Source organism: Notolepis coatsorum (assembly GCF_963971535.1).
Source record: "Notolepis coatsorum genome assembly, chromosome: 1".
NCBI classification, from domain to species: domain Eukaryota; kingdom Metazoa; phylum Chordata; class Actinopteri; order Aulopiformes; family Paralepididae; genus Notolepis; species Notolepis coatsorum.
This window is the reverse complement of record NC_140165.1, coordinates 288,410,073-288,437,920: the sequence shown is the minus strand read 5'-3', so window position 1 is coordinate 288,437,920 and position 27,848 is coordinate 288,410,073. Positions and strand designations below refer to the sequence as shown.

Here is a 27,848-nt window from a genome sequence, read left to right as displayed (position 1 = left end):
TCAAAATTAAATGTTCAGTCCGAATCACATTGATTATATTAAGCAGATTGAGTGTAGGCTACAAGGCAAACCCTCACATATGGCCTGCAACATTTATTTGTTTATTAATTAATTTGGGCCCATTCCCTCTCCTCATGTCGCAACTCAACTGGCAAATCAAATGCACCTGGTCTTACTGTGCAAGCAGCAGCAAACTCTGGACGTCTCTATTGTCGCCTACAGCGCTCTCTGTTGCTTTGCCTGCATTGTTTTTTTTACGAGTGAATACAAATGCATCAACCCTGATTTCATGGGCCACTGGAGGAGCTATGACCGATTATATTCAGATTTTAGTTGTAAGGTGAGAATTTTATTTACTTTCACTTAAAGGAACACGCCAGCTTTTTGTGAAATTATCTTATTTGCCATCTACACTCAAGTCAAGAGTCAGAGTTTTATTTGTCACGGCATACAAGCATACAGTGAAATGCGGGTGGTCATGCCCGCAGCGATTGTGCAATAATACAGGTAAGAATAAGACATTTGTGCAATAATACAAGTAATAAGAATAAGACATAACAGGTATAATAAGACATAAGAGTTAGACAAGACATAAGACACCCTGGAGTTAGACAAGCAGATAAATACCCTTTTCCTCTCTGTGCATTAGGCTTAGGGAACAGCCTCGCCGTTAGCCTACTGTTAGCGTCATTCACTGGAAGTAGGTGTGCCAGTGTAGCCTAGTTCCCAACAGTCACAAAATACACTTCAAATTCAACTCCAAAACGTTCCTGTAAACATGTGACCTGTGTATTTACCACGTGGAGAAAAGAAAAATAATAATTATACATTTTCATTTTCTATGCAGATACTCTGAACTATTTTTTGCTGACCCACTGCTCCCTGGGTGCAGTGATTTCATCACCTCAAAAGCCCTGTTTTGAAGAAAAAAAATCAGAGTATATAGCTGCTTAGAAAACAAAAATATCAAAAAGAAATTCTCCACGTGGTAAATACACAGGTCACACATTTTTTTACAGGAAAGTTTTGAAGTTGTATTTGCAGTGTATTTTGTGACTGTTGGGAACTAGGCTACACTGGCACACCTACTTCCAGTGAATGACGCTAAGCTAGGCTAACAGAGCGGCTGTTCCCTAAGCCTAATGCATGCACAGAGAAGAAAAGGGTATGTATCTGCTTGTCTAACTCCAGGGTAGATGGCAAATAAGCAAATTTCCCAAAAAGTTGGCCTGTTCCTTTAACGTCACCCATTTTTGACAACTCGGACCGCAGGGGTAGTCCCATTTCTGTTGCATGGTAAATGGACTGCATTTATATAGCACTTTTATCCAAAGCTCTTTACAAGTCATGCCTCACATTTGCCCACTCACTCACACATTCACACCCCGACGGCAAGGGCAACCATACAAGGTGCCAACCTGCTCATCAGGGTTAAGTGTCTTGCTCAAGGACACTTCGACACAGTGCCGGGGTGGAGCCGGAATCTAACCGGGAACCTTCCGATTACCTGACGACCACTCTACCTCCTGAGTCGTTAAACCACTAAAATCCTGATCCTAATGTGGAGATTATCTGTATTGCACAAGACAAGTGAATGCTGAGAGAGAGAAAGATGCAGAGTTGAGGGAAATATGTGTGTGCGTTGTGTGCATGTTCGTAAACAAATAATTGTATAGGCATATTCTGCTCATTGAGGCATCAGTGTAACTGAAGTTTATTTATTTAATTTGTTTATTTGGACGGGACAATGCAAAATTAATGAACACTGTGGAGTGTAAAAATTGCCGGATTTAGCACGAGGCTAATTTCCATCCGTTGTCCCCAAACATAAAAACAGCACTCATAGAAACAGTAAGAAATGTAGTCTACAAATACATAAAAACAGGACACGTAAAAACAGTAAAAAAACGTACAAATACATAACAGCAATACACAGAAATACTAGTGGCTAGAGATATGTCACATGTGTTCAAGTGCATTTACAATAACGTATTAAGCCGGTATGGACAACATTTTAATGATTTAGCTGATCAAAGTAAATGTCTAATACAATATCACGGCATTATCATAGGAGCCCTGTTGTGATTGTTGTATGACATTGGTGAGAATATATAATGGTACAGTAGATGTAATGGCACAGTACAGGGAAGAAAAAAGCAATAGAAAGTGCTGTTTTTTACCTTATTTTCTAGCACTCGCTTGTATTTAAATATGTTTAAGTTAAGTATTGTGTGATTTTGTGTGAAGGGTGGACTAGCAAAGTAAGATTTTCATTGTATGGCAAACTGATGTCCTGATGTCAATGATGTCCATATGATTATGGTTTGCAGCTCTGTAAGGCTGTGCTGTGTGTGACCATGCCAGGCCTGGCCTGCGTGGGGTATAACTCCCGGGCCTGAGTTATAGTCCCAGTCCAGCCCTTCTGACAGGTAGTTTACTTCTGTCTAGGTTCTAGTTTCAGAGGGAGAGTCCAATTGCCATGCCCACAAACTATAGACCAATCAATTCACACTCTACCCCCCCCCCCCTCACACAGTGCACATCATCCCCATGCTAGTATGTCCTTGTGCTCATGCGTTTTTGTGTATGTGCTCATGCATCCTCAAAGGAAAAAGAAATGGGGCTGGGGGACATGGTTCACACTGTCAAGGACCAGCTTCTCTCTCCTGTGCTTCACTAGGACCACATTTCTAACTAATGTAATTTACCAGCATCCTGTGAAACAGAAATTGCTTTTGAGAAATCATTGCTCGAATTGAGTGAGGTACTTAGCCAGCTGTATGACTGAAGGTAAACATGGCTGACAGAAACAATTTAGCAGGAAAGTGATAACGCCACACAGACCCATGAAAACGAAATGTATAAATAATTACCCATAATAGCCCTTTGTTAGTGCACATCGGCTTGCTTTGTCATTCCATGTGTCTAATAGGCCAATATTCGGAAATGTTTCAAATGTGCATACGCATAGGGCCATAGGCAGACCAGACCGGACAAGGATCTCACTGGTACAATGGAGCTCAAACTGATAAATACCGTCTTTTGCAAGTGAATGAGGATATATCATTTTTAAGATTGGAATTAATGTATGTCTGGTCCATTATTTCAATGAATAATATAGTTAAAGAAAAGCCCATTTAAAACACTTCCAAGCTGTTAAGAAAAAGCAACTGGTTACATAGTTTTTCTGGGTCTCTTTAGCCGTTTGTACTTGTATTTTTTAGGGCTGTCAGTTTATCGTGTTAATTAGATAATTAATTACACAGCAAATTATCGCATTATGAAAATTAACTCAAAATTAAAATACATTTTTATTTTATTTACATTTGTTTTAATCTCATTCATTCCATAAGAACGTAGAATACACATTTACAGACTTTTTTTAATATGGTCCATTTGCATGTTCTTGGTATCTGATTCTAGGGATCTCAGGGACTGTATTCCCAGTGTCAGAAATACTGTGTCTGTTACTAGGCTTGAGTAAATTGTAATGAACCAAATGAGAATATCAATAAATCTTTTTTTTTTATCTTATCTTATCTTTATCTGATTATGAATAACACCATGCTAAAATTGACCAGACCTGAAAAATCTAAGCAAATGAATAAATGGAAGATGATTAAACAGAAGGTTTTGTAGATACAGTACTGAATTCTGCCATCCGGACGCAGGCCATTTGAAATATGATTATAGAATATAGAATATCAGGCCTAAAATGGTTATGCGATTAATTAATTACAAATCCTGTAATTAATTAGATAATATTTTTGTATCGCCTGACAGCGCTAGTATTTTTGTTTGACCAGTGCTGAATAGGGTGACCAAACATCCTGATGTGGGACAGTCACGCCTTTTAAACCTTTTTCCCACGTACCCCAACAGGGAAATTATATGAATTGTTATAGCTTTGGTCTATTTATTTATTAACCACCAATCTTGTACTGATGGCAAGTAGCCTAGCCTTACACACCAGTGTCTCCCTTACTTGCCAGAACCTCTTTTCACACTGCTGGCTACTTACTGCAAGCTGTATTTTCAAGCCCAGTTTGAGTAGACTAGTTTCAAGTTCAAGTTTCAAGTTTGTTTTTATTTGTCACATATAAACGTACATGTACTTCACAGTGAAATGCTTTGTTCTGTATGAGCCCCAGAGAATGTGCTTCATATAGTAAAACAAAGTAAAGGAGGAATAACACTATACAATATACAATATAATATACTCTTGTTCTGTTTTGAGGGTGAGATGAGAATCTGAAGCCTCTTGTCTGCCATGTCTCTTTCAGTTTCACTGACCCCTCCAAAGAAGCCCTTAACATCAGTGGCAGGTTAGATGCCTTCAAATGGTCCATACACACAACCCACCTTTTGTGGTATTCACAACATGTGTGGCTGTTCAGAATGCGTGGCAGTTGGGAGTGGGCCAATTGCTTGGCCCCTGGAAGTGCTGCTTGCAGCGTTTCTCAAGAGCTGCTGTATGGCTTCTTGCAGTGTTCTCCAGAACCGCTTATCCGATCGACTTCCCACTCAACACTGCACTCCCTTGGGTCGTCAGCAATACACGTGTCAATGCACTTCCTTGGGTCCTCAGCAATAGTGTGAAGTTGACTATCTCAGCCCCTACCACAAATAGGCAAAACAGGGAATGTATTCCCAGTGTCAGAAATACTGTGTCTGTTATAGGCTTGAGTAAATTGTAATGAACCAAATGAGAATATCAATAAATTTTTTTTTATCTTATCTTATCTTTATCTGATTATGAATAACACCATGCTAAAATTTACCAGACCTGAAAAATCTAAGCAAATGAATAAATGGAAGATGATTAAACAGAAGGTTTTGTAGATACAGTACTGAATTCTGCCATCCGGACGCAGGCCATTTGAAATATGATTATAGAATATAGAATATCAGGCCTAAAATGGTTATGCGATTAAAATGCGATTAATTAATTACAAATCCTGTAATTAATTAGATAATATTTTTGTATCGCCTGACAGCACTAGTATTTTTGTTTGACCAGTGCTGAATAGGGTGACCAAACATCCTGATGTGGGACAGTCACGCCTTTTAAACCTTTTTCCCACGTACCCCAACAGGGAAATTATATGAATTGTTATAGCTTTGGTCTATTTATTTATTAACCACCAATCTTGTACTGATGGCAAGTAGCCTAGCCTTACACACCAGTGTCTCCCTTACTTGCCAGAACCTCTTTTCACACTGCTGGCTACTTACTGCAAGCTGTATTTTCAAGCCCAGTTTGAGTAGACTAGTTTCAAGTTCAAGTTTCAAGTTTGTTTTTATTTGTCACATATAAACGTACATGTACTTCACAGTGAAATGCTTTGTTCTGTATGAGCCCCAGAGAATGTGCTTCATATAGTAAAACAAAGTAAAGGAGGAATAACACTATACAATATACAATATAATATACTCTTGTTCTGTTTTGAGGGTGAGGTGAGAATCTGAAGCCTCTTGTCTGCCATGTCTCTTTCAGTTTCACTGACCCCTCCGATGAAGCCCTTAACATCAGTGGCAGGTTAGATGCCTTCAAATGGTCCATACACACAACCCACCTTTTGTGGTATTCACAACATGTGTAGCTGTTCAGAATGCGTGGCAGTTGGGAGTGGGCCAATTGCTTGGCCCCTGGAAGTGCTGCTTGCAGCGTTTCTCAAGAGCTGCTGTATGGCTTCTTGCAGTGTTCTCCAGAACCGCTTATCCGATCGATTTCCCACTCGACACTGCACTCCCTTGGGTCGTCAGCAATACACGTGTCAATGCACTTCCTTGGGTCCTCAGCAATAGTGTGAAGTTGACTATCTCAGCCCCTACCACAAATAGGCAAAACACACACACACACATATACACACAGCTCTTTGGTCCCTGTTCACATTCCCCTAGGCAAAACTAAATCTTTCCAATGTGAGTCTCTGCGGGCTGACACGGACATACCTCACACGGGCGGGGAGAGACTAGTGTCTAGTGATCCAGAAAGTGTCATGTCCCGAATGTCCATATTAGTCCACGTGGGACCGCCCAATTATGGCATGACCCCAGTGGTATCAGGTTTGCTTAATTCCAAGCAACTCCTTGCGTCTATTCCTATCGTAAGGCGATATCCTACAGCCCATTCAGACTCCTTCCATCAACTCAAATCTCTCTCTCTCTCTCTCTCTCTCTCTCTCTCTCTCTCTCTCTCTCTCTCTCTCTCTCTCTCTCTCTCTCTCTCTCTCTCTCCCTCCCTCCCTCTCTCTCATGTATCCCAATCCAAACATGAGGCTGTGGCTAAAGTTAGCTTGGCCTACAGAGGTATATAAGCCCTGGGGACTCCGGGATTCAATGCGGCATCACCCAGTCTTCTCTTTCTTGAGCATTCAACTCCCCACGCAAACCGTCTCAACATGGCACCCAAGAAGGCAAAGAGGAGGGCACAGGGAGGCGCAGACAGCGGTTCCTCCAACGTGTTCTCCATGTTTGAGCAGAGCCAGATCCAGGAGTACAAGGAGGCTTTCACAATCATTGACCAGAACAGAGATGGTATCATCAGCAAAGATGATCTGAGGGACGTTCTGGCTTCAATGGGTCAGTTGAACACGAAGGATGCAGAGTTGGAGGCCATGGTCAAGGAGGCCAGCGGTCCCATCAACTTCACAGTCTTCCTCCAAATGTTCGGAGAGAAGCTGAAGGGAGCCGACCCCGAGGACGTCATCGTTAGCGCCTTCAAGGTCCTGGACCCCGAGGGTACCGGAACCATTAAGAAGGAATTCCTCGCTGAGCTCCTGAGCACCCAGTGCGACAGGTTCTCCGAAGAGGAGATGACCAATCTGTGGGCTGCCTTCCCCCCAGATGTTGCCGGCAACGTTGACTACAAGAGCATCTGCTACGTCATTACACACGGAGAGGAGAAGGAGGAGTAAAGAGAATGCTAGAAGAAAAGAAACAACAACCCTTGCTATACTGTCTTCCCCGCCAACCCTCCTTCCTCATCCTTCCCGCTTAACCCTCCGTGTTCTGTCCCTCGTGATCCCCACATCAAATACTTGTCTCCTTTTCCACCAAGACACTTTACGCCAGAAGGCATGGATCTGTGGGAATGTCTGTTTGCCTCAGGGGGAAATGGGATTATTTTTTCCAATAAAATGATCTTGCAAAACAAAACAAAAAAATGTCTTTCCTTAATTATGATTTGTCTTTGCATCTTTGACAGTGAATAACACCATGCTAAAAATTACCAGACATGAACAACTTGTGTGTACAAAAAATCTAAGGAAATGAATAAAGGGAAGATGATTAAACAGAATGTTTTGTAGATACAGTACTGAATTCTGCCATCCGGACACATGCAATTTGAAATATTATTATAGAATATAGATATCAGGCGTATAAATTACTTTATTATAGCCAACTTCCACATCTATGGATCGGGCCAAATCTACTCTTTCCAATGCCAGAGTTAAATTTGGATTTAGTATCACCATGCGTGCAGAAAGAACCGAGAATGAAATCTACTGTATGTACAGTTCCATTCTTATAATTCAATATTGTTTATTGTCATGTGCACAGTTAAACAGACAGTTTGCCATACAACTTACTTTGCTAGTCCGCCCTTCACACAAAATCACACAATACTTAACTAAAACATATTTAAATACAAGCGAGTGCTAGAAAATAAGGTAAAAATAGATAAATATAATATATACAAGGCACAGTGAGTAACATTGCACGTTCTGATTCAGTGTTTACAATATAAATGGAGGTGACAGTGGGTCACAGCAGCAGTTAAAAAAAGATTCATAGTTTGGGGGAAGGGTGACAGTGTGGTCACAGCAGCAGTCAGGTCAGAGTGTCTGCCTGGTGGGGGGGTGGGGGGGAGGGGGGGGGGGCTAGGTGGGGTCGCTGGCATTCACAGGCCTAATGGCCTGTGGGTAGAAACTGTTTGTCAGTCTCGTAGTTCTGGCTTTCAGACTCCTGTATCGCCTGCCTGATGGTTGAAGAGTCTGTGCTGGGGGTGTGTAGTTATGTGCTCTCCTGGTGGCCCTGGTAGAGTAAATGTCCTGGAGTGAGGGGAAGGCTGCTCCAGAGATGTACTGAGCAGTTTTAATCACTTAATGGATATGGCTCCACCATTTTGGATCGGTTTACAACAGGGATTGTTGCTAAATGTTCACAGAAGGTAAACACACTAACTGCGCTCCAATCTATGCCAATAATGTTCAGTTTTGTGGTAGATAATCCTGAGAAATAAGAGAAATAAAAAATAATTATCAGGAAGTCATTTGCTTGCAGAAAGCTGGAATCGGCTGGGAAAGGTAGTTTTTCGAAATTTCAACGCTCATTGAGAGCTCTGGATGCCCTCTCCTCATACAACTACAAAACTTTTAGCGACGCTAATTCAAAATGGCGGATATTCGCAAAATTATAAAGGCATTCCATAAACTAAAATCTCACTTATAACAATTATAATAACTAATAATAATTTACCCTATTGGTAAACAAACGTATTGTTGAAAATATACACTATGACTGCTGTTGTGACATGGTTAGGGTCTTTACTTAAAAAAAGGCTACTTATATTAATACAGTCTGGAGAGATTGATTTATGACGTGGTGTCATTTTGGGCCGGTGCCGGACCTGTCGGGCTTAAGAGGTTAACCTTTTATCCATCGGGCAAGCATCGGGGTAGTTTTGCATAAAACGCCTGTCGATTGCATACCCAAAGTCATTTGTGATTTATTCATTGAACCACTTTAGCACATGCATGGATCTCTTTTGAAAGGAAACATTCTGAATCACTCTGAGTGCTAATGTAATAGAGTTGCAGAGGTTTGAACACACTGCAATAAAAGTTTTGTTTACTTAATTCTGAATTAGTTTGCAAACAAATGCCTGTGAAAAAGCCTGACGTCTTATCTAGTACAGGTCCAAAGTTGAAAAACAACATTCGGGAATAATTCGGTATGCAATACATTTCGACACGCGAGCAAGTAAACCTCCTTTCTCCTTCTTCTTCTCTCCCTTAATCGTAGTAATCATCCCTCATGTAAGATACCGTTAGCTCCAGAATTTCATTGCCTACAACGGTCAATCATTTTCACTGTCAGAGGTGACTGGTCCGTTCCGGGCCAGGCGAAACCGGATGTGGTTACTTGTCCGAAAATGTCCGCTCGTTGGTTGTTTGGTCTTGTAACCTGAGATTGGAAGCATGTAATAAGTAGAGTAGGGTGTCAATAAAACTGTGGCTATTTTAGCTTTCAAACAATGTGTTGGTTGATCTGCAATAACACAGCCTGAAGCCGACAGACAAGGGCAAAGTGCCGCGACGGCCCGCCCAATACTTAGGGGAATACCATTGAAATCGTTTTTTTTTTAATGTTATTTCCATGACAGTTCAATCAGTATTTGTTAACATCCAAATCCAAAAACAAGAGAAGTAAGAATCAAACTAGAAGTATAAAGTCTGGAGCTGCTCCATGGGAGATGGATTTTGTGGACCCACAGAATGTTTGTTTTCTTTTGTATAATTATCTAAATTAGCTTTATTCTACAGTAGTGGTCTCAGTTCTTAAACAGAAAATATACCTATAGTATGTGTCATCTATAAACTCTTTCCTAATTCATTGTCTATGGAGCAGCTTCCAACTTTATACTTGATGGCATCACATGTTTGAGTTTTAGCACTTTAGTTTTGGGATTTAGAGTTTTAAATTGTCCCTAATATTTGTGTACTGTCTTTGCCCAGAGGAATAACCAACATGAATTCTGAAATTAGGCATGGTTCCCCTTTAAGTTACAGGACAAAATGTAAAGTTTATTTTTATAGCACCACCATCTGGCCAATTTGACACTGCACTCCCCTGGGTCCTTAACATTACACCTGCTGAGACCAGTTCTTGAGATATGCAAGGGACACACACAGACGTTATACTGTAGTTAGATTGTAATTTTAGTCATATAAAGTTTGGTACAATAGGAAAAAAGCAACACAAATCCCAAATGCATAAGCCTGGCTTTCTTTTCATTTATTTTGAACAGACAGTAGTAGCAAGTTATAGTTCCACCTACTGTAGTGTCATATAGTCCCCCCTGAGATGGTTGGTACAGCCTGTCCCTGTAGTGTATCAAGCAGCAAACACAACAGTGAACATACACAATGGTTTTGGCAGCAGGGGTAAGTAGTTGTTGTTGTCCCCCATTTTCTGTCTGGCTCCAGAGATTGGCACAGGTTGCTAACAATATCTAAAATTAGCTATCAAGATCCAAAAATATCCATCCAATCCTTGCCCAAAAGAAATCCACATTTTCTGTTATTCTTCTTGCTGATTGAAAACGCATGGCTCGTTATTTCATCTGGGATAAGGAACTGTTGCTCCCAGTGACTGGGATTCCATTTCAACCACTAGGGTCAAGAGACCTTTTCATTCCTGAGGCCATGACTGTTAACACATTCCCTGCCAACAATGTTTATATACGTGTTTGGTCGTTTTCCTTTTTTTCGATTTTAATATTCTATTCAATGTCACAGACCTGTATGTTGCCGTTAAAAGGCATACTGGGACCCTGAGGGTGCAGTACTGGCCAGATCCTGCCAGGTGGCAGTATCGAGAGTGCAGAAAACCCTGTTCCAGACCCTGTGTTACACTCAAATGTCTCCGGGCGCTATATTTAGACGGAGCCGAGTGAATCGCTTCATCCGACCACTTCGAAACGCATCTGGCACACTCGATCCATAAGTTGTGCCAAATTATGTCCGGGACCAGATGGACACCAATACTGGAAATCGTGATCAGACAATTGGAATATTCTTTTTGGAATACCCCCAACCAGAGGTAAGGACTATCTGACATCAATTTCAGCTTGATCCAACAAAGTTTTCATATCGATCCAGCTGATTGGCTTCCGTGGTGTTCAACACGAATGCAGTTACTGGCCATCAAAGCATAAAAAAACAACCCCCACGGGCCCCACCCCCCCTTTCATGCATTCATGATGAAACATAATATCTATTATATACATTTGATTTGGAAATAGTAGCGTGTCCAGGCAAGAAATGCCAACGCTTATAGTAGAATACACGTAGGTGAAATAGCGCCCTATAACAGCGTTTCATGAATTATCCCGGATCACTCCTAAACTATACTTATATTTACCACAGGATAACGCATGAACGTATGCATGAAAAAATTATCTCTTTTTTGCATGTTCGACGGAAGAAAGTCAGTGTCAAATGACTATAGTATTGTCTCCATAGCTAGAATATAGAATATAGATATAGCTCTACAAACAAGGTGACCCACTCCTATCTTTAAAGCGTGCAGCTACAATGGGACCCGGCTAATCCCTGGCCCTGAATGAGTTAAAGGAACAGATAAACCTTTTGGGAAATGAGCTTATTTGTAATCTACCCTGGAGTTAGACAAGAAGATACATACCTTTTTTGTCTCTGTGCATGCATTAGGCGTCGGGAACGCCCCCACCGTTAGCCTAGCTTAGCGTCATTCACTGGAAGTAAGTGTGCCAGGGTAGCCTAGTTCCCAAGACTCAACTCACTCACTCCAAATACACTCCAAATACAACTCCAAAACGTTCCTGTAAACATGTTGTGACCTGTGTATTTACCACGTGGAGAAATAAAAACATTTAATTTGACATTTTCGTTTTCTAAGCAGATATATAATTAAAAAAAAATGCCAAACCACTGCTGTCTGGGTGCAGTGATTTCACATCACCGTTGCACCTTTCTAATGTCAATAAATCCAATGTGACTAGTAAGCGACAAGACTAACCTGACTGCTGTCTGCTGCTAATCATGGCCGACTTTGTAAGCGAGGAATCCTCAGAGGATGATGATTACTTCTGGACAAACCAAGATCCAGAACTAGGGCTGGGACTTTATCGCATTCATTTCGATTAATTAACTAGACAGAATTAAAAGTTAAGAAAATTGATGCATTTAATCGCATCATGATTTTTCTTTATTGTGTAAGCATGTTACCTTTCAAAGGAGACCAGACTCCTGTCTAGCATGTGCTATAAGTATAAAGTATAATAAATTGCAAATAACCGCTGGTTTGTTCATAAAAGAATTTAAAATAAGAGAAATTGAGATCAATCAAGAGGTTTTTTTATCCAATGGTCAACTGTTCTGGAATGTACTTGAAAGTACTGCATTTTACTTTTACCTCGAAAGTGCTTGAGTTTACAAAAGGTCCTTTGTGCTATATATATATATTATTCCTAAAATTGCTGCACTTTGTTAAAAATTGCATTGATCTGTTGGTCTGTGTAGTAGCTAATACAGGATTTTGCTGCTTAAACGTATATGTATAATGTATATTCATTGATTCACTCATATACCTAAATTCATTTGAATTGAAAAAAATTGCTTTTGCATCAAATATTGATTTGCGATTAAAATGTGATTAATTTCTATTAATTAACTATAAAGTCTCGACTTAATTCGATTAACATTTTTAATCGAGTTCCACCACTATCCAGAACCTTATCTTTTTTAACCAGAATATACAGAGGAGGAACTACAGGTTTTGGAAGCTGACCGGGCAAGAAGGGAGGCTGAGGCAGAACAGCCTATGGGGGAGAGTCAGAACCAACATGGACTGGTGGTGTAAATGTGGATCACGCCAACCTATGCTGACAGAAATCGAGTGTTTCTGCTGTACTGAATGTGCTGCCATCAATGATTGGAAGGCTTTATATATTGGATGAAGAGGACAGTGCACAAAGACAGTTGTCTATCGAGTAAGTGACTATTATAATCATCATGATGCATGGGTCACATAGGCTATTGTATACATAATAATAATAATAATAATAATAATAATAATAATAATAATAATAATAATAATAATAATAATAATAATAATAATAATAATAATAATAATAATATATTTCATTTATATAGCACACTTTAAACTCAGTGAGCTCTCAAGGTGCTTCACAGCAGAAGGAAAATACAATTAAAAATCAAATAAAAAGTTTAAAACATGCAAACATTCAAACGATTAAAATAAAAACATAAGAATAAAAAGGTTTAAAACATAAAAACATTTCAAATGAATAAAATAAAAAAACATAAAACATAGGAGCAGATTAAAAAACAGGCCCTAGTTGAAGTAAAATAAATGGTTACGGCTGGCCTTGAAGGCAGCAAGGGAGACTGAGGCCTTGATGGACCCTGGCAGCTGATTCCACACGGTGCTCCATGCCCTAATGCGTGGGACGGTGAGGAGGTTTTGGCTGCCAGACCTGAGTATACATTGCTAACTATATACGGTTGGTCTATCCATGTATTATGTTTCACCTGGGTGTTCATTGCCTTATGGCTAATAAAAGACCCGAGAGGTCCGGTTTCACAAAATTATGTATATGGCTAGGCTAACACTTTCATGATGGTTTGATTGTTTATTTGTAGTTATTCATACAGCATTTTCTGTTTTCTCAGTCAATACAGATTGTTGTGCTACCGCATCGTTTTGGAGTGGGCCCAGTGGGAGAGAAGTTGGGGAGAGGCAATCGAAAACCCTTGCCAGCATGTGTCGTTGGTCCCATTCACCAAAGATATCCAAAGATAGCTGGCTGCCATCCTGGAGAATCCCTCCCACCACCTCTACAATTAGCTAGTCAAGATATGAAGCATGTTCAGTCACAGAATTCAACCCCCTTCCCCCTGTATAAACCATAAGCTGTGTAGTCATTATCTGTGATTAGACATGTACAACTCATGTCAAATGATTAGACCTACACATGGCAGATTAGCAAAAAAAACAAGAGAACTCAAACTGAGAAATGATGTCATTTATTTTACAACAATACAACAAAATTATTCCCACTTGTGAGTTGAAAGAGTGATCAAAATATCAGTCATATTCCATTTTGTATGTATGTATTCTGCTCGGATCCATTTGAAGTATAGGGTGGCGATAGAGAAGATCGCCATCACCACGAGACATCCACTATACCTTGGAGAAATACAGGGAGAAATACATAAATACATGTAATAAGCATATATATATATGAATAGAAGTACTTAGCTGTTACGTGTGCAGGTAAGCAATTGTGAGTCCAATAGTGGAGGAAATAATGTGAGACAGAGAATGGGTTGCTCTTTTTTCGAGGTGTCTTTTAATATAAGAACACTGAGCAAAAGGGATACCAGGAAAAGACGCCGAGCGTCAACTGAGAGAAAGGTATACGTAACAGCAGATAAATATACAACGAGAAGGTCAGCACTTTCTCCAGCTCCTTCCACACGATCGACAGTCTGAAGCCTTGACAAGGACAGAGAGGAAGAACAAGTGAATAAATAGTCAAATACCAAACATTCCAATGCATCAATCAGTGACAGGTAATTGACAGCTCGTGACAACAACCAGTTGTGACAGAACAATCAGTGACACATCAGGAATAGGGCGTGACCAACAAATTGTGCAGATACCAACCACCAGGTGAAATAACTCCAGAATGACAGTAGGGTTCCTAAGACAAGAACCCAGAACGTTACACAGAAATGGTTAGAGATCCTGTGTTTGCAGCATTTATTTTACAATAAACAGTGCAACAATACAACAACATTATTCCAACTTATGAGTTGAAAAAGTGATAAAAATATCAGTCATATTCCATTTTGGAATTTTTACACACCACCACACACACACACCATCACACAGACACACACTGCCATTATTTATTTGACTATGTACCACTAAGATTTGCACTAAGTTCTCTTTTACTTCTATATCTATTTCATACATTTTAGCTACTTTTTATATTGTATAGTCATGTATATTGTGTGTGTATATTGTGTCCTATATGTTACTTTATGTTTATAGTGTCAATCTTTTTATATATACCATGGGAAGGGGGGGGGGGTAATAAAAAATGTCTGTATGTCTTGCACATTATGGGAAATGACAAAGTGTACTTATTTTGTATGTATTCCACTCTGATCCATTTGAAGTATAGGGGCGACATAGAGAAAATTGCACTACCTTGGCCATCACCATGAGACATCCACTCACAGAGACGGGGAGAAATAAATAAATACATGTAATAAGCATATAATATGAATAGAATAGAAGTACTTAGCCCAGCAATGAAGTAGAGCAGGCATGGTTTAGATGTTGGTCAGTGTAGGATCCAGAGTATGTTTACAATATAAATATGGAGGTGACAATGGGTCAGTTAAAAGTGTATTTAGTGACTCACAGTTCGTCAGGGGAAGGGTGACAGGAGGTCACAGCAGCAGTCAGGTCAGAGTGTCTGCCTGGCACAAAAGAAAAAAGGAGGGGGCGGGGTCATAGTAGGGCTTGGCGATATGGCCTATGGCGATATAATCCCAGATTATTTTTTTTAAATCCGATTTACGATTTTAATGGATTTTCTTCTCATGAAAACTAGAAACGCCAAGGAAATCATTCAAATAACCTTTGTTTTTATTTGACAAAAAAAAATTCAAACCAAGATGAATGTCCCTATTGGGATTGAACTGCAAACCTAACTTTCACCAATCTTCACTTAAAAAGAAATATATATAATATAAAAGGTTACTCTTGATCAAACAAAGATGAATGTCCTATTGGGATTAATAGTGCAATAACTTGCTTTTTCACCAAACTTCACTTAAAACAAATAAAAGGTGCCTAAACTATAAAAAAATAAATATAATAATATATATAATATAAAAGGTTACTCTTGATCAAACAAGAATGAATTTCCCTATTGGGATTAATAAAGTGCAAATCTAACTTTCACCAAACATCACTTTTTGTAAAATAAAAGGTGACTCTTAAAAAAAAATTATAATAATAATAATTGTTGAAAAAATCAATTTAAATAAAAAAATTCAAAATTGTCCTAAATCATTCATTCAAATTAATCAATAATATCGATTAATCGCCCAGCCCTAGGTCATAGAAAGGGTTAGAGTTCCCGTGTTTGCATTGAGCAGACATAGGAGCTGTAATAAGCATATCTTTAAGCATTACATCACACGCAGGAGTGGTTTGTGACCAATAAACCATGCCTAGGGGTGGTCGTTAGGCCCGAGGCGCAGCCGAGGGTCGTTAGACCCCCCTAGGCATGGTTTATTGGTCACAAATCACGACTGCACGTGGTGTAAAGCTTTTATACAACTGCCAGATTCATCCAACCTTATTTCTATACAATAAACACACATTAATCGAAGATTTATTGAAAAAACCATCCGCCAGAAAAAGTAGTTCCCACAACTCCATGTGGAAGCAGCTTGAAGTGCATCCAACCAAACTAACACATCCAACTGTGTATTATTGGAATGATTGAGAGAAGTTGCCTCATGTGGAAGCAGCTTGAAGTGCATCCAACCAACTAACACATCCAACTGTGTATTATTGGAATGATTGATTGAAAATTTTATTACCAGATGCAGAATGGGTACAATACAGTACGGCTCAATACACACAATTGTTAAGGGAATGCAGACCTACTTTCCATAGAACTTCATTCTTAGATGCTTCTATAGGTAAAACAAATTAAAACGTTTTCTTTGCCCTATAGGAAAAAAACGTTTTCTTCGCCCTATTTTTTTATTTATTTCTTTTAGCCTAAACTTAACCAGTTGGAAACCAGGGGTACAGTAATAAAATTAGCAATCAACCAATCAATCAATTCAATAGACCATGCTCACTTAAAACAGCGCTGCTTCTCTCTCAGTCTGACTCCCCCGCTGTTGCAGACAGGAGTGTGTGTGTGTGTGTGCGTGTGTGTGTGTGTGTGTGTGTGTGTCACAGTGTGTGTGTGTGTGTGCGTGCGTGTGTGTATGTGTGTGTGTGTGTGTGTGTGTGTGTATGTGTGTGTTTGTGGGTACGCCAGCGTCGGACAGTGAGAGAGAACGCTGCAGTCAGTAGAAAGAAGGAAGTAGAAATTTAAATCAATCAATTAATCTATCAATCAAACCGCGATTTTTCTTTTGTTCTAGATTGACTCAAGACCCATCAATTACATCATCCAACATTGTTTAAAGGGCTAACACATTCCCCTTGACAGAATCGCTTCATATTTAGTCGTTATGGTGCTTTCAACATAACCATTTGTTGTCCGCGATCTTGTTTTCTCCCGGAGTGAGCCGGGGAGGGTTATGTGATTCGGTTGTGGGCGGGTCCTGAGCCCAGGACCGTGGATTGTTGCCAATAAAGACGTGTGAATGGCCAATCAGAATCGAGAAATTTGCATGCCGTTGTATAAATATGCATACATAGTAGCAATAGAATCAAAGTATATAAGACAATTATAAAATTAAAGTAGTAAATAGAAATAAGAACAAAGAGGCACACAAAATGGCAACCAATGATGGAAAGCCATCAATAGACGGGAGCAGGAACTTGATCTCACAATAACCCCAAGGAGATCGAGACGACACCCCGCCGTAGTCCTAGCAGACCTGGATTACGCGGACGACATCAGCCTGCTCTCTCACCACGTAGAGCAAGCACAGGAACTCCTGTGCAGAGTGTTGAGACGGAGTGCGCCAAGGTTGGCCTTAGGCTAAATGCCAAGAAAACCGAGGTCATAATGTATAACATCCTCCCGGATCATCCACCTCTAACGACAACAGGATGCACTGCTCTAAAGGGTCAACTCGTCCGAGACAATTTTGAGTAAAAAAATAAATAAAGAAATTTAAATTTTAGAATACTTGTGATATTTCTTAATAATACTGTGTCATTTTAAAGTAAACAGAAATTAGTTTTGAAGATACATTTCACGGGTCGGGTCGGGAACCAATGGCTCGCGAGCATGTCCGGGTCATTGTAAAGGTAAAGAAATAAATTTTATCAGATAGCCAACTAGTTTATCCGCTTCAACCCTTGTAACGGAAAAGATGACGAAAAGAAAAAAAGACGATGATTACCATGCATTCCAGGCTGCGTGGACAGAGGAATTTGCATTTGTGGAGAGAGCAGGATCTGCGGTATGTCTAATATGCAATGATAAAATTGCATCGATGAAACGGTCAAATATAAAGCGGCACTTCGATACACACCATGCTTCATTTGCATCGAAATATTCAGCAGGGGACAGCAGGAAAAGGGCATGCGAGGAGCTACAGCGGAGAGTGCAGACGAGTCAGCAGCAACTACGTGTGTGGACCAAGCAAGGTGACAGGAATTCTGCTAGCTTTGCGAGTGCTTTGGCAATAGTAAGGAATGGACTGCTTGATGACTTCCCAAATAAAGACAATCAAACGAATAAAAGACATGCCCCTGTCCTGTCAGCAAGAACTGTGCACGATCGTAGCATGATGGCAAATCAAGTCGAGGAAACACAAATTAAGGACATAAACGCCGGGACATATTTTTCTCTCGCGTTAGATGAGTCAACAGACGTTAGCCATCTATCTCAGTGCATTATAATTGCCAGGTATGCTGCAGGTGACACACTGCGTGAGGAAAGCTTGGCTGTTTTGCCAATGAAAGGGACAACAAGAAGAGAGGATTTATTCATGTCTTTCATGGAGTTTGCTAAAGAAAAAAAACTACAGATGGATAAACTTATTTCTGTCTGTACTGATGGTGCACCCTGTATGTTGGGGAAGAACAAAGGATTTGTAGCGCTTCTCCGTGAACATGAAAAGAGAGCCATCCTAAGTTTTCATTGCATCCTGCATCAGGAGGCGCTTTGCGCTCAGACGTGCCAGGAGCTTGGTGAGGTGATGTCGCTGGTCATTTGAGTGGTCAACTTTATTGTTGCCCGAGCTTTAAATGATCGCCAGTTTAAAGCTCTGTTAGAAGAAGTTGGGAATCATTATCCCGGTTTGCTTTTACACAGCAACGTGCGTTGGTTGTCAAGGGGGAAGGTGCTCAGCCGTTTTGCAGCTTGCCTGAGTGAAATCCGGACTTTTCTTGAAATGAAAGGCGTCAAGCATCTATAGACAACACTGACTGGCTCCTGCAGTTTCACTATCTCGTGGACATAACTGGCCATCTGAACCAGCTCAATGTGAAAATGCAAGGTATTGGACATACAATCTCATCCCTTCAACAAGCAGTGTTTGCATTTAAAAGCAAGCTGGAAGTCTTTCTCAGGGACATTGAAACAGGTTGTCTTCTGCACTTTGAAAGACTGCAACAATTTAGAGATGCATGCTTAGCAAGTGACTCCACTTAAGATCTGGATCTCCAGCAGCTAGCTGGCTTTATGTCCAATCTCCTGCAGTCATTCAAAGCACGTTTTGGATAATTTCATGCGCGCACTGGTCTTTTCAAGTGCCTGAAGACATCAGCCATGTGGATTTGAGGGCTGTGGGTGTGTGTGTGTGGGTCACGAGCAGATAATAGGGAATCTTAAAGTTATACGTAAAACGAATAACCACAAAACTGCTTATGCAGACGTTTTAGGAGAAGGGGGAAAATAAACAACGCAAAACAACCTTTACAGGTGAAAGCCTCAAAGTGAGTATTTAAGAAAATAAGTAAAGTCCAAAAAAACAGGACGACACTCATTAAAGGGGTATTGTAGAAAGAATAAATAAGCCACAAAGGCAACTCCTAAAACCAGAGTTTATATTGAAAACATAAAACAATAAACCTCCACCAAGGGAATTTATGTGCAACGGACAGTTCCAAAAGAACAAAAGAAAACACTACCATAAAGGACTCAGCCTCTATAAAGTAAAGTGTAAACTAAGCCGAAAACAAGATGGCTACAAAAGAAGGCTAAATGCTGAATAGGGCAGCGCTACACTTAAATATAATGAGCCTGACCAAACGTATAGCCAGCATAAGGAAAATGAAAAAGCAGTCTCCAAACTTAAATAGACTCCACGTGGCCATAGGCACAGCTGCACTGCATCAGGTGCAATCAAGCCCACACACCTGCCAACCCATGAGGCAATTAACCACAGGGAACAGGGATTGCCAGCTATCCCTCACAGAGAGGTGAAATAAAGCAAAAATAGACAGCTGTCCCTCTCAGAAAGGTGAAATAAGGCAAAAACCATGACAGTGGATGAGTAAGTTCAAGTCACCTTGTAACTGAGGGGTACAATTCCCTGACTGTATTGATAAGTATGGTATCATTAAACCACTACCGCTTTATGTACTTTAATTACTGGCCATACAGTACATGATATATAAATATGATGAACACTTCCCACAATGAATCGGTTCCACACAAAGTGGTAATTAAGTATTTATTGCAGCAAAAGGTACATAATATACTTCTCTATTTTACTTTGGATGCGCTTATAAGGCAAAGGAATGTGCGTAGGCAAATCAATAATGAATGTCCATTCTCTGGTTACGCAGGAGATAATTATACAACCTGAATCTTAGGGAATTATATCTATGGTACACTAGTAATATATAGCGGGAGATACTGGAAGGGTCCCCCCGGTTGTAAGCCAGCAGGGGTAGAGGATCTGTCGGTAGTAGAGAGTCTGGTCAACGATGACTAAGGAGACTCCAAGTACAGGAGATGGTGCAATAGTCTCTTGATCCACAGACGAATACAGCTGTTCTCCGTAGACTGTAGCTCCACAGTGAAGAAAGCTAGCCGGCCTCAGGCTCTCTGAGGCGCAGACTCGACGTGGCTCCTCACAGGGTAAATCCCACACATGTAGGCGTCGGCGATTCTCCGCTCCATAAATCACAGGACCAAAACAAATATAATCCAGCCGCAAAGGGCTATGCAGTCGTCGGGTAGATTAATCCAGTGTACATGTCCACACGGTTCTCGTCTAGGTCTCCTCGGGTGAAAGCGCCATGAAAGCAGCCCAGCCTGGGTAAGCACTCTAGCTGGTACGAGGAAGCGTTGGTGATGCTGGTCACTGTAGAACTTTAGCCGCACGATACACTATACACAAATAGACTATTACTGACTTAATAGAAATATGTCGCACTCGACGGTATAGCGCCAAACTCTGACAATTCAGTTATTAATTCGCACGCGGTCTCAATGCTCTATTTGGGGCCAAACAGGCCATACTTCACCGCACGTTGTATCGTGGGTGAGGCTTCAACTTATTGGGTAACTCTACTTCTGTATTCACCTGCGCCATATTTATATGCACGGCGAACAATCTAGTGCCAACCTCATTTCTGTCTCGTATTCCTGGGCAAGGCCGGGCATGTACAGACATGTCTTGACGGTGGCCTTGAACCTGACTCTGGAGGCATGGCCCTGGCGCCTGTGGACCGCTGTCCAATAGGAGAACGAAACATCATGGTCCGTACTAGGCTAAAGGGATATTCCGTGTATATGTACAAGGAATATACAAGGGATATCAAACGATATACAAATACTATGCAATATATATCAATCAATAAATATATATATTCGGTTTAATCTGATCCTTTGTAACACACCTAATGGAGAGTTGGAAAGTATTGCGCGACAGCGAGCAGAGCTGGAGAGGGAACACAAGACAAGTGGACAGAAATAAAAAATCTTCAACCTGAAGACCAGCTGATTCTTAAAACTTGGAACGAGCTTCCTGTGACATACCACAAAATGCAGCATGTGAGTATTGCCGTATTGACAATGTTTGGCTCTCCATATGCATGTGAGCAGTCATTCTCGCATATGAGGAACATTAAGACCAACCTACGCTCACGTTTAACTGATGGAAGCCTCAACGCCTGCATGAAGCTCAAACTCACCACGTATGAACCAGACTACAAGGCCATCAGCAAAACCATGCAGCACCAGAAGTCGCATTAAAAGTAAGACATATTTTATTTATTATACGTTAAAAATACTATATGGCTCTCAATGAAATATATTTAGAAATATTTGGCTTTTATGGCCTTCCCAGTCAAAAAGGTTCCTGACCCCTGACCTAGAAGAATGTAATAAAAAAAGTCAACCAACGAACAAGATTCTTGTACCGGATCTCCTCTCTGGTAAACAAGAATACCCTGAATACTCTAACAGGAGGGCTTGCACCTCATGGTACCAAAGCACCTCATAGGCACTAAAAACAAGATTACAAACATCACAAAACAAACTAGTCAGACTACTGCTTGATCTTACTCCTAAAACCCACCTCACCCCTGCCCATTTTGACAACCTAGGATGGCATAGATTAGATGACAGAGTACAGCAACTTGCAATGGGCCTAGCCTACAAGATACACTACACCACTAAGGTACCCATGTACATGTCGAAATACTTCCCAAAGGTCAGTGAATACCACGACCACAACACCAGAGAGAGTTCCACAAATCATGTTCAACCCAGATTCGGCTTAAACAAGGGACTAAACACGTTTCGCAATTATGCTACAACAAAGTGGAACGTCCTACCCACAGCCGTAAAACCCACCTTCAAAACGGCCTAAAAGAGGACCTACGGGAGGCTGCAATTCGAAACTGGCCCTGGTAAATGTCCAAACCCCCCCCCCACCCAAGCCCCTCCAATGTGTACTTTCTTCAAAATTGCGAGAGTAACCCCCTGCACAAAAAGGGCAGCAAATTGGAGCCAGGCAACTACCGCCCCGTTTCAAACTCCAGACAGCAAACGTTGACGCTGCCATTGTGGTTCTGGGCGATTTCAACAGCGCGCGTCTTAAAAAGGTGTTGCCGAATTTCTATCAGCATGTGACCTGTCCCACCAGAGGCGAGAACATATTAGACCATGTATACTCGCAATTTAAGAATGGGTACAAGTCACAGGCTCTTAGTCCATTCGGTAAGTCCGATCATGCCGCCATTTTTCTTTTGCCAAAGTATAAACAAAGTCTCAAGCGAACGCCGGTGGTCTCGCGAGAGGTTAAGCGTTGGACCGTGACGTCAGAGGAGTCACTCCAAGCTGCACTTCATTGCACAGACTGGAGTGTATTACGTGATAACACAGCCAATATTAACGAATACACTGAAACGGTGCTTGACTATGTCTGTACTCTGGTAGAAGAAACAATCCCCTCCACCACAATTAAAATCTACCCAAATCAAAAGCCCTGGGTAGACAAATCCGTCCGTGAGGCTCTGAAAGTGCGCACATCAGCATACAACACCGGGCTGGTGACAGGCAACATGGAAGAACACAAGATGGCAAGATACAACGTCAGGAGAGCAGTAATAGAGGCAAAACGGCGTTACAGGGATAAAGTTGAACTTCAGTTTGAACAGGCTGACTCTAGAGGCATGTGGCAGGGCCTCAGAACAATGACAGATTACAAAGGCACCTCCCTCAAACTGAACAGTGACATCTCCTTAGCAAATGATCTCAATTCCTTCTATGCGAGGTTTGAGGCTGTGAATAAAAACACCAGCCTACAAACCACGGCAATGGGGGGGGGGGGGGGGGTCTGCTGATGGAGACTCAGTGTTCAGGGTAACAGAGCATGAGGTGAGACGGATCTTTAAAAAAGTGAATATCAGGAAGGCAGCAGGACCGGACGGCATCCCCGGCCGCGTCCTAAAAGTCTGTGCCGACCAACTGGCCCCGGTATTCACTGACATCTTCAACCTGTCCTTGGAACAGGCTGTCATCCCCACCTGTCTGAAGAAGTCCACCATCATCCCTGTACCCAAAAAATCTACGCCCGCTTGCCTCAACGACTACCGCCCTGTAGCCCTCACCTCCATAGCCATGAAGTGCTTTGAGAAGCTAGTGAAGGGCTACATCTGTTCCTCCCTCCCCATCAACCTGGACCCTCTGCAATTTGCATATCGCCCCAACAGGTCCACGGAGGACGCCATAGCCCATGTGCTGCACACAGCAGCATCACACCTGGACAAGAGGCAGGGGAACTATGTGAGAATGCTGTTCATCGACTACAGCTCAGCATTCAATACCATAGTCCCCTCCAAACTCATAGCCAAGCTCAGGGACCTGGGCTTGAACTATGACCTCTGCCAGTGGGTCTTGGACTTCCTGACGGGCAGACCCCAGGTGGTAAGAGCAGGCAACTGCACCTCCTCATCCATCACGCTCAACATAGGGGCCCCCCAGGGCTGTGTTCTGAGCCCCCTCCTCTACTCCCTGTACACACATGACTGCGTAGCACAGCGGAACAACAACACCATCATCAAATTAGCTGATGACACAGTAGTGGTGGGCCTGATCTCTGCCAACGACGAAAGGGCCTACCTGGAAGAGGTAGAGAACCTGTCACAGTGGTGTCAGGAGAACTGCCTCTCCCTGAACGTCAGCAAAACAAAAGAGATGATTGTGGACTTCAGGAGGTCGGGGGTCAAGGACTACAGCCCCCTCAGCATCGACGGGGCACCGGTTGAGAGAGTGAACAGTCTCAAGTACCTCGGAGCCCACATATCCGAGGATTTGACATGGACCACACACATTGACAGTGTTGTGAAGAAGGCACGACAACGCCTCTACTTCCTCAGGCGCCTAAGGAAGTTCCAAGTCAGTCAGAAGATCCTTAGGAACTTCTACTCATGTACAATAGAGAGCATCCTGACTGGCAACATCACCTCCTGGTTTGGGAATAGCACTGAACAAAACCGTAGCAGGCTACAAAGAGTGACACGTTCAGCCGAACGCACAATTGGAGGGGGGCTTCCCACCCTCCAGAACATTTACAACAAGCGGTGCAAGGGGAAGGCTAAGAGAATTATTAAGGACTCGAGCCACCCGAACAACTGCCTCTTTGAACTGCTGCGGTCAGGCAAGCGATACCGGAATCTTAAGGCGAGCACAGAAAGACTCAGAAGAAGCTTCTATCCCCAGGCCATCAGGCTGCTAAACGAACAATAAACACTATGCAACAACAACCATCAAATGCACACAGCACACACACCCACACACTCACTTAAACAAACAACACACTGCAGCACCCACTCTCCACACTTTAGATCACACAAACACACTTTATATTTATTGATAAAGGATTTGCACTACAACTCGTACACCTACTGTAAATTGTACCTAAATTGCACCTCATCCCATTTCTGCCTTGCACTATATAGTATTGTATATTAGTACACTGCACAGTATTGTATATTATATGGTAACTCAGTTACGTCTATTCTGCATCGAACATTGTACATATGTCTATACTGAACACTGTGACCTCATTTTTTTTACTTCTAATTTACATGCTATACTATGTTATTTTATTTCATACTTATCTTGTCTTGCACAGTCTCTGGAGCGCAACATTAAGAAGCATTTTGAAACTATTCGTACCTCCATCTCGAAAGTCATGGAATTTCTTTTTTATACGAACAGGTCGAAAAGTACCTTGCGGAAAAAAATCAAATCTACGAATTCCAATCTGGCTTCAGAACATTGCACTCCACTGACACATGCCTTCTCTATTTGAACGACCACATCAAACAAGAGGTGGAGACGGGCAAATACTGCGGCATGGTCATGCTGGACCTACAAAAGGCCTTCGACACTGTCAATCACAAGCTAAACGCAATTGGTTTTGATAGTCTACCAGTGAGCTGGAGGCAATCCTACCTGGAGGGGAGAGAACAGATGGTGGAGGTAAACAGTACTCTATCCATCCCCCTCCCAGTGAACTGTGGATGTTCCACAACGAAGCATACTAGGACCGTTACTGTTCATAATTTATGCAAATGACATGTCGTCAGCTTGTGACTGCAACTTGTTCCTGTTCGCGGACGACTCAGCCCTGCTAGTCTCTGACAAGAACAAGTTACAGGTTGAAAAAACCCTCAGCTTGGAACTAGGCAGAATCTGCACCTGGCTCGCTGATAACAAACTATCATTACACCTGGGCAAAACAGAGTCCATTCTCTTCGGTTCAAAAAACAAACTCAGCAAGACAGACGGCTTCTCAGTTACAGTGGGTGACAATATTGGAAAGATGAAATTGATCGGATCGGGAAATCCCTATCTAAAAATATACTCATATTCACCACCACGGTACAAAACGGGAATGTATGGATGACATTTTTTTTTATTTTTCACAAATTGAAAGATAGGGTCTCGCCACCGAGGAGACCCTAGCCCCAGGTCCCACTCCTGAGCCATCGCCTCTACCCTCCTCCCTCCCCTGCTCCAGCCCTCCTCGTCTCCCTCGTCGACCCCCTCCCCCCGGCCAAGTTCCCACGGGTCCCGTTCCTCGACCCCCCTTCCCCCAACCCCTCTTCGCCGGCGCTGCGTCCCACCCTCCCACCCTGCCCATTCCTGGGTGGCCTGGCTGGCCGCCTGGGAGTCGTACATTGAGGGGGGGGTACTGTAATCAAATCAAATCAAATCAAATTTATTTATAGGGCCCGACAACACACGTTAATGTCCCCATGGGCCGTACAGATCTTCTTTAAACAAGTCAAGAAGAAAACATAACAATAAGTCAAGAACAGAACAAGAACACCATAAGGTGCAAACATTTTTAGATGGATGCAAATAAATGAAAGAATGCAAGCACTCCCAGACATACCCCACGCGAAGGTAAGGAAAAACTCACTAAAACCTAACAATAGGGAAAAAAGCTCCACAGGCAGTGTGGAGGAGAGAAACCTTAGAAGGGCCATTCAAGGGGGGATCTCCCTTCTTAGATGTTGGTGATAGTAGTGTTGCAGACGGACAGTTGGTAAGCATGCACTCATGTGTGTAGTGGAACACAGATGAGTGCATGCAATAGCAACATTTTGAAAAATTAAAGATAGAGCTAATAGCGATAGCAACTGAACATTTTGAAAGATTAAAGATAGAGCTGATAGCAATCTATTTGAGGCACAGGGGCGGCGCAAAGAGGGTCACGTCCTCCCCGTCTTAGTCAAGGGACATTTAACACTCCGGTCGTTGCTCAGGGACAGCCGGAGACAGGGAGATAGGGGGCGGCGCAGAGAGGGTCACGAACTCCCCGACATCATCGCGGGACATCCGGCACTCCGGTCACCACTACGAGACCTCCGGAGACAGGGGGGCACGCAGAGGGGGTCGCAACCTCCCGGCCTTCGTCACGGGACGTCCAACACTCCGGTCAACACTCCAGGACAGCAAGTCATAGGGAGACAGGGAGACAAGACAGGCGTTAGACAGCTCATGAGATTGTAGTAGGCGGACATAGCAATAGATACAAGTGGTAGGCATATATGTGAATGGAGTAGATATATGAAGTAGGCGTATTATGTGAATAGAAATGGAAGTACTTAACCCAGCAATGAAACCGCATTGACTGTTAATCTGTTAACAGTCTGTTAATACTGTTAATCAGTTGACAGGACCACGGACAGACGGCGGTGAATAACTGATCCAAGGCCTCGGAGGTGCATGTAGAGCAGTCACTACAATCTTGGCCAAGACCCCGAGGCATCCATCACCTTAGTCAGCGCCAGGAGACGGGCACTCAGAGAGAAGGGGGGGGGGAGAGGGGGGGGGGAAGAGTTAGAGAGTTCCCATGTTTGTGGTGCTGCAAAGGAGCAGACATGTAGTACCCTGTAGTGCCATGTAGTACCATGTAGTACCCCGTAGTGCAATGTAGTACCCTATAGTACCCTGTAGTGCCATGTAGTGCCATGTAGTACCCTGTAGTACCCTGTAGTACCCTGTAGTGTCATGTAGTACCCTGTAGTGCCCTGTGGTACCCTGTAGTGCCACGTAGAGCCATGTAGAACCCTGTAGTGCCATGTAGTACCATGTAGTACCATGTAGTACCCTGTACCCTAACTAAACTACCCTGTAGTAAACTACCCAGTGGTACCATGTAGTACCCTGTACCATAACTAAACTACACAGATTAATCTAAAGGTCAGTCCCCGACCAGGTGAGATCAGGGTAGGTTGAAGGAGAGAGAGAAAAGATGAGTCTTAAGCAGGGATTTAAAAGCTTCGACAGAGCAGGCGCCCCTGATGACGGCAGGTAATTTGTTCCACAGGTAGGGAGCGCGGTAGACAAAGGCTCTGTGGCC

At 42.2% G+C, this 27,848-nt stretch overlaps 1 protein-coding gene across 1 annotated transcript; it reads left to right on the top strand.

The window, feature by feature from the left end:
- The first annotated feature begins 6,350 nt into the window (after positions 1 to 6,350).
- Positions 6,351 to 7,186, top strand: LOC311226844 (myosin regulatory light chain 2, skeletal muscle-like). The gene has a single exon (XM_084312264.1). It carries the CDS (start codon positions 6,405 to 6,407, stop codon positions 6,918 to 6,920), a length of 516 nt encoding a protein of 171 aa, XP_084168390.1. The 5' UTR covers positions 6,351 to 6,404; the 3' UTR covers positions 6,921 to 7,186.
- Positions 7,187 to 27,848: the final 20,662 nt, after the last annotated feature.

What these genes read in the sequence shown, in the direction of transcription:
- LOC311226844 (XM_084312264.1), top strand. Translation starts at nt 6,405, where the DNA reads ATGGCACCCAAGAAGGCAAAGAGGAGGGCACAGGGAGGCGCAGACAGC.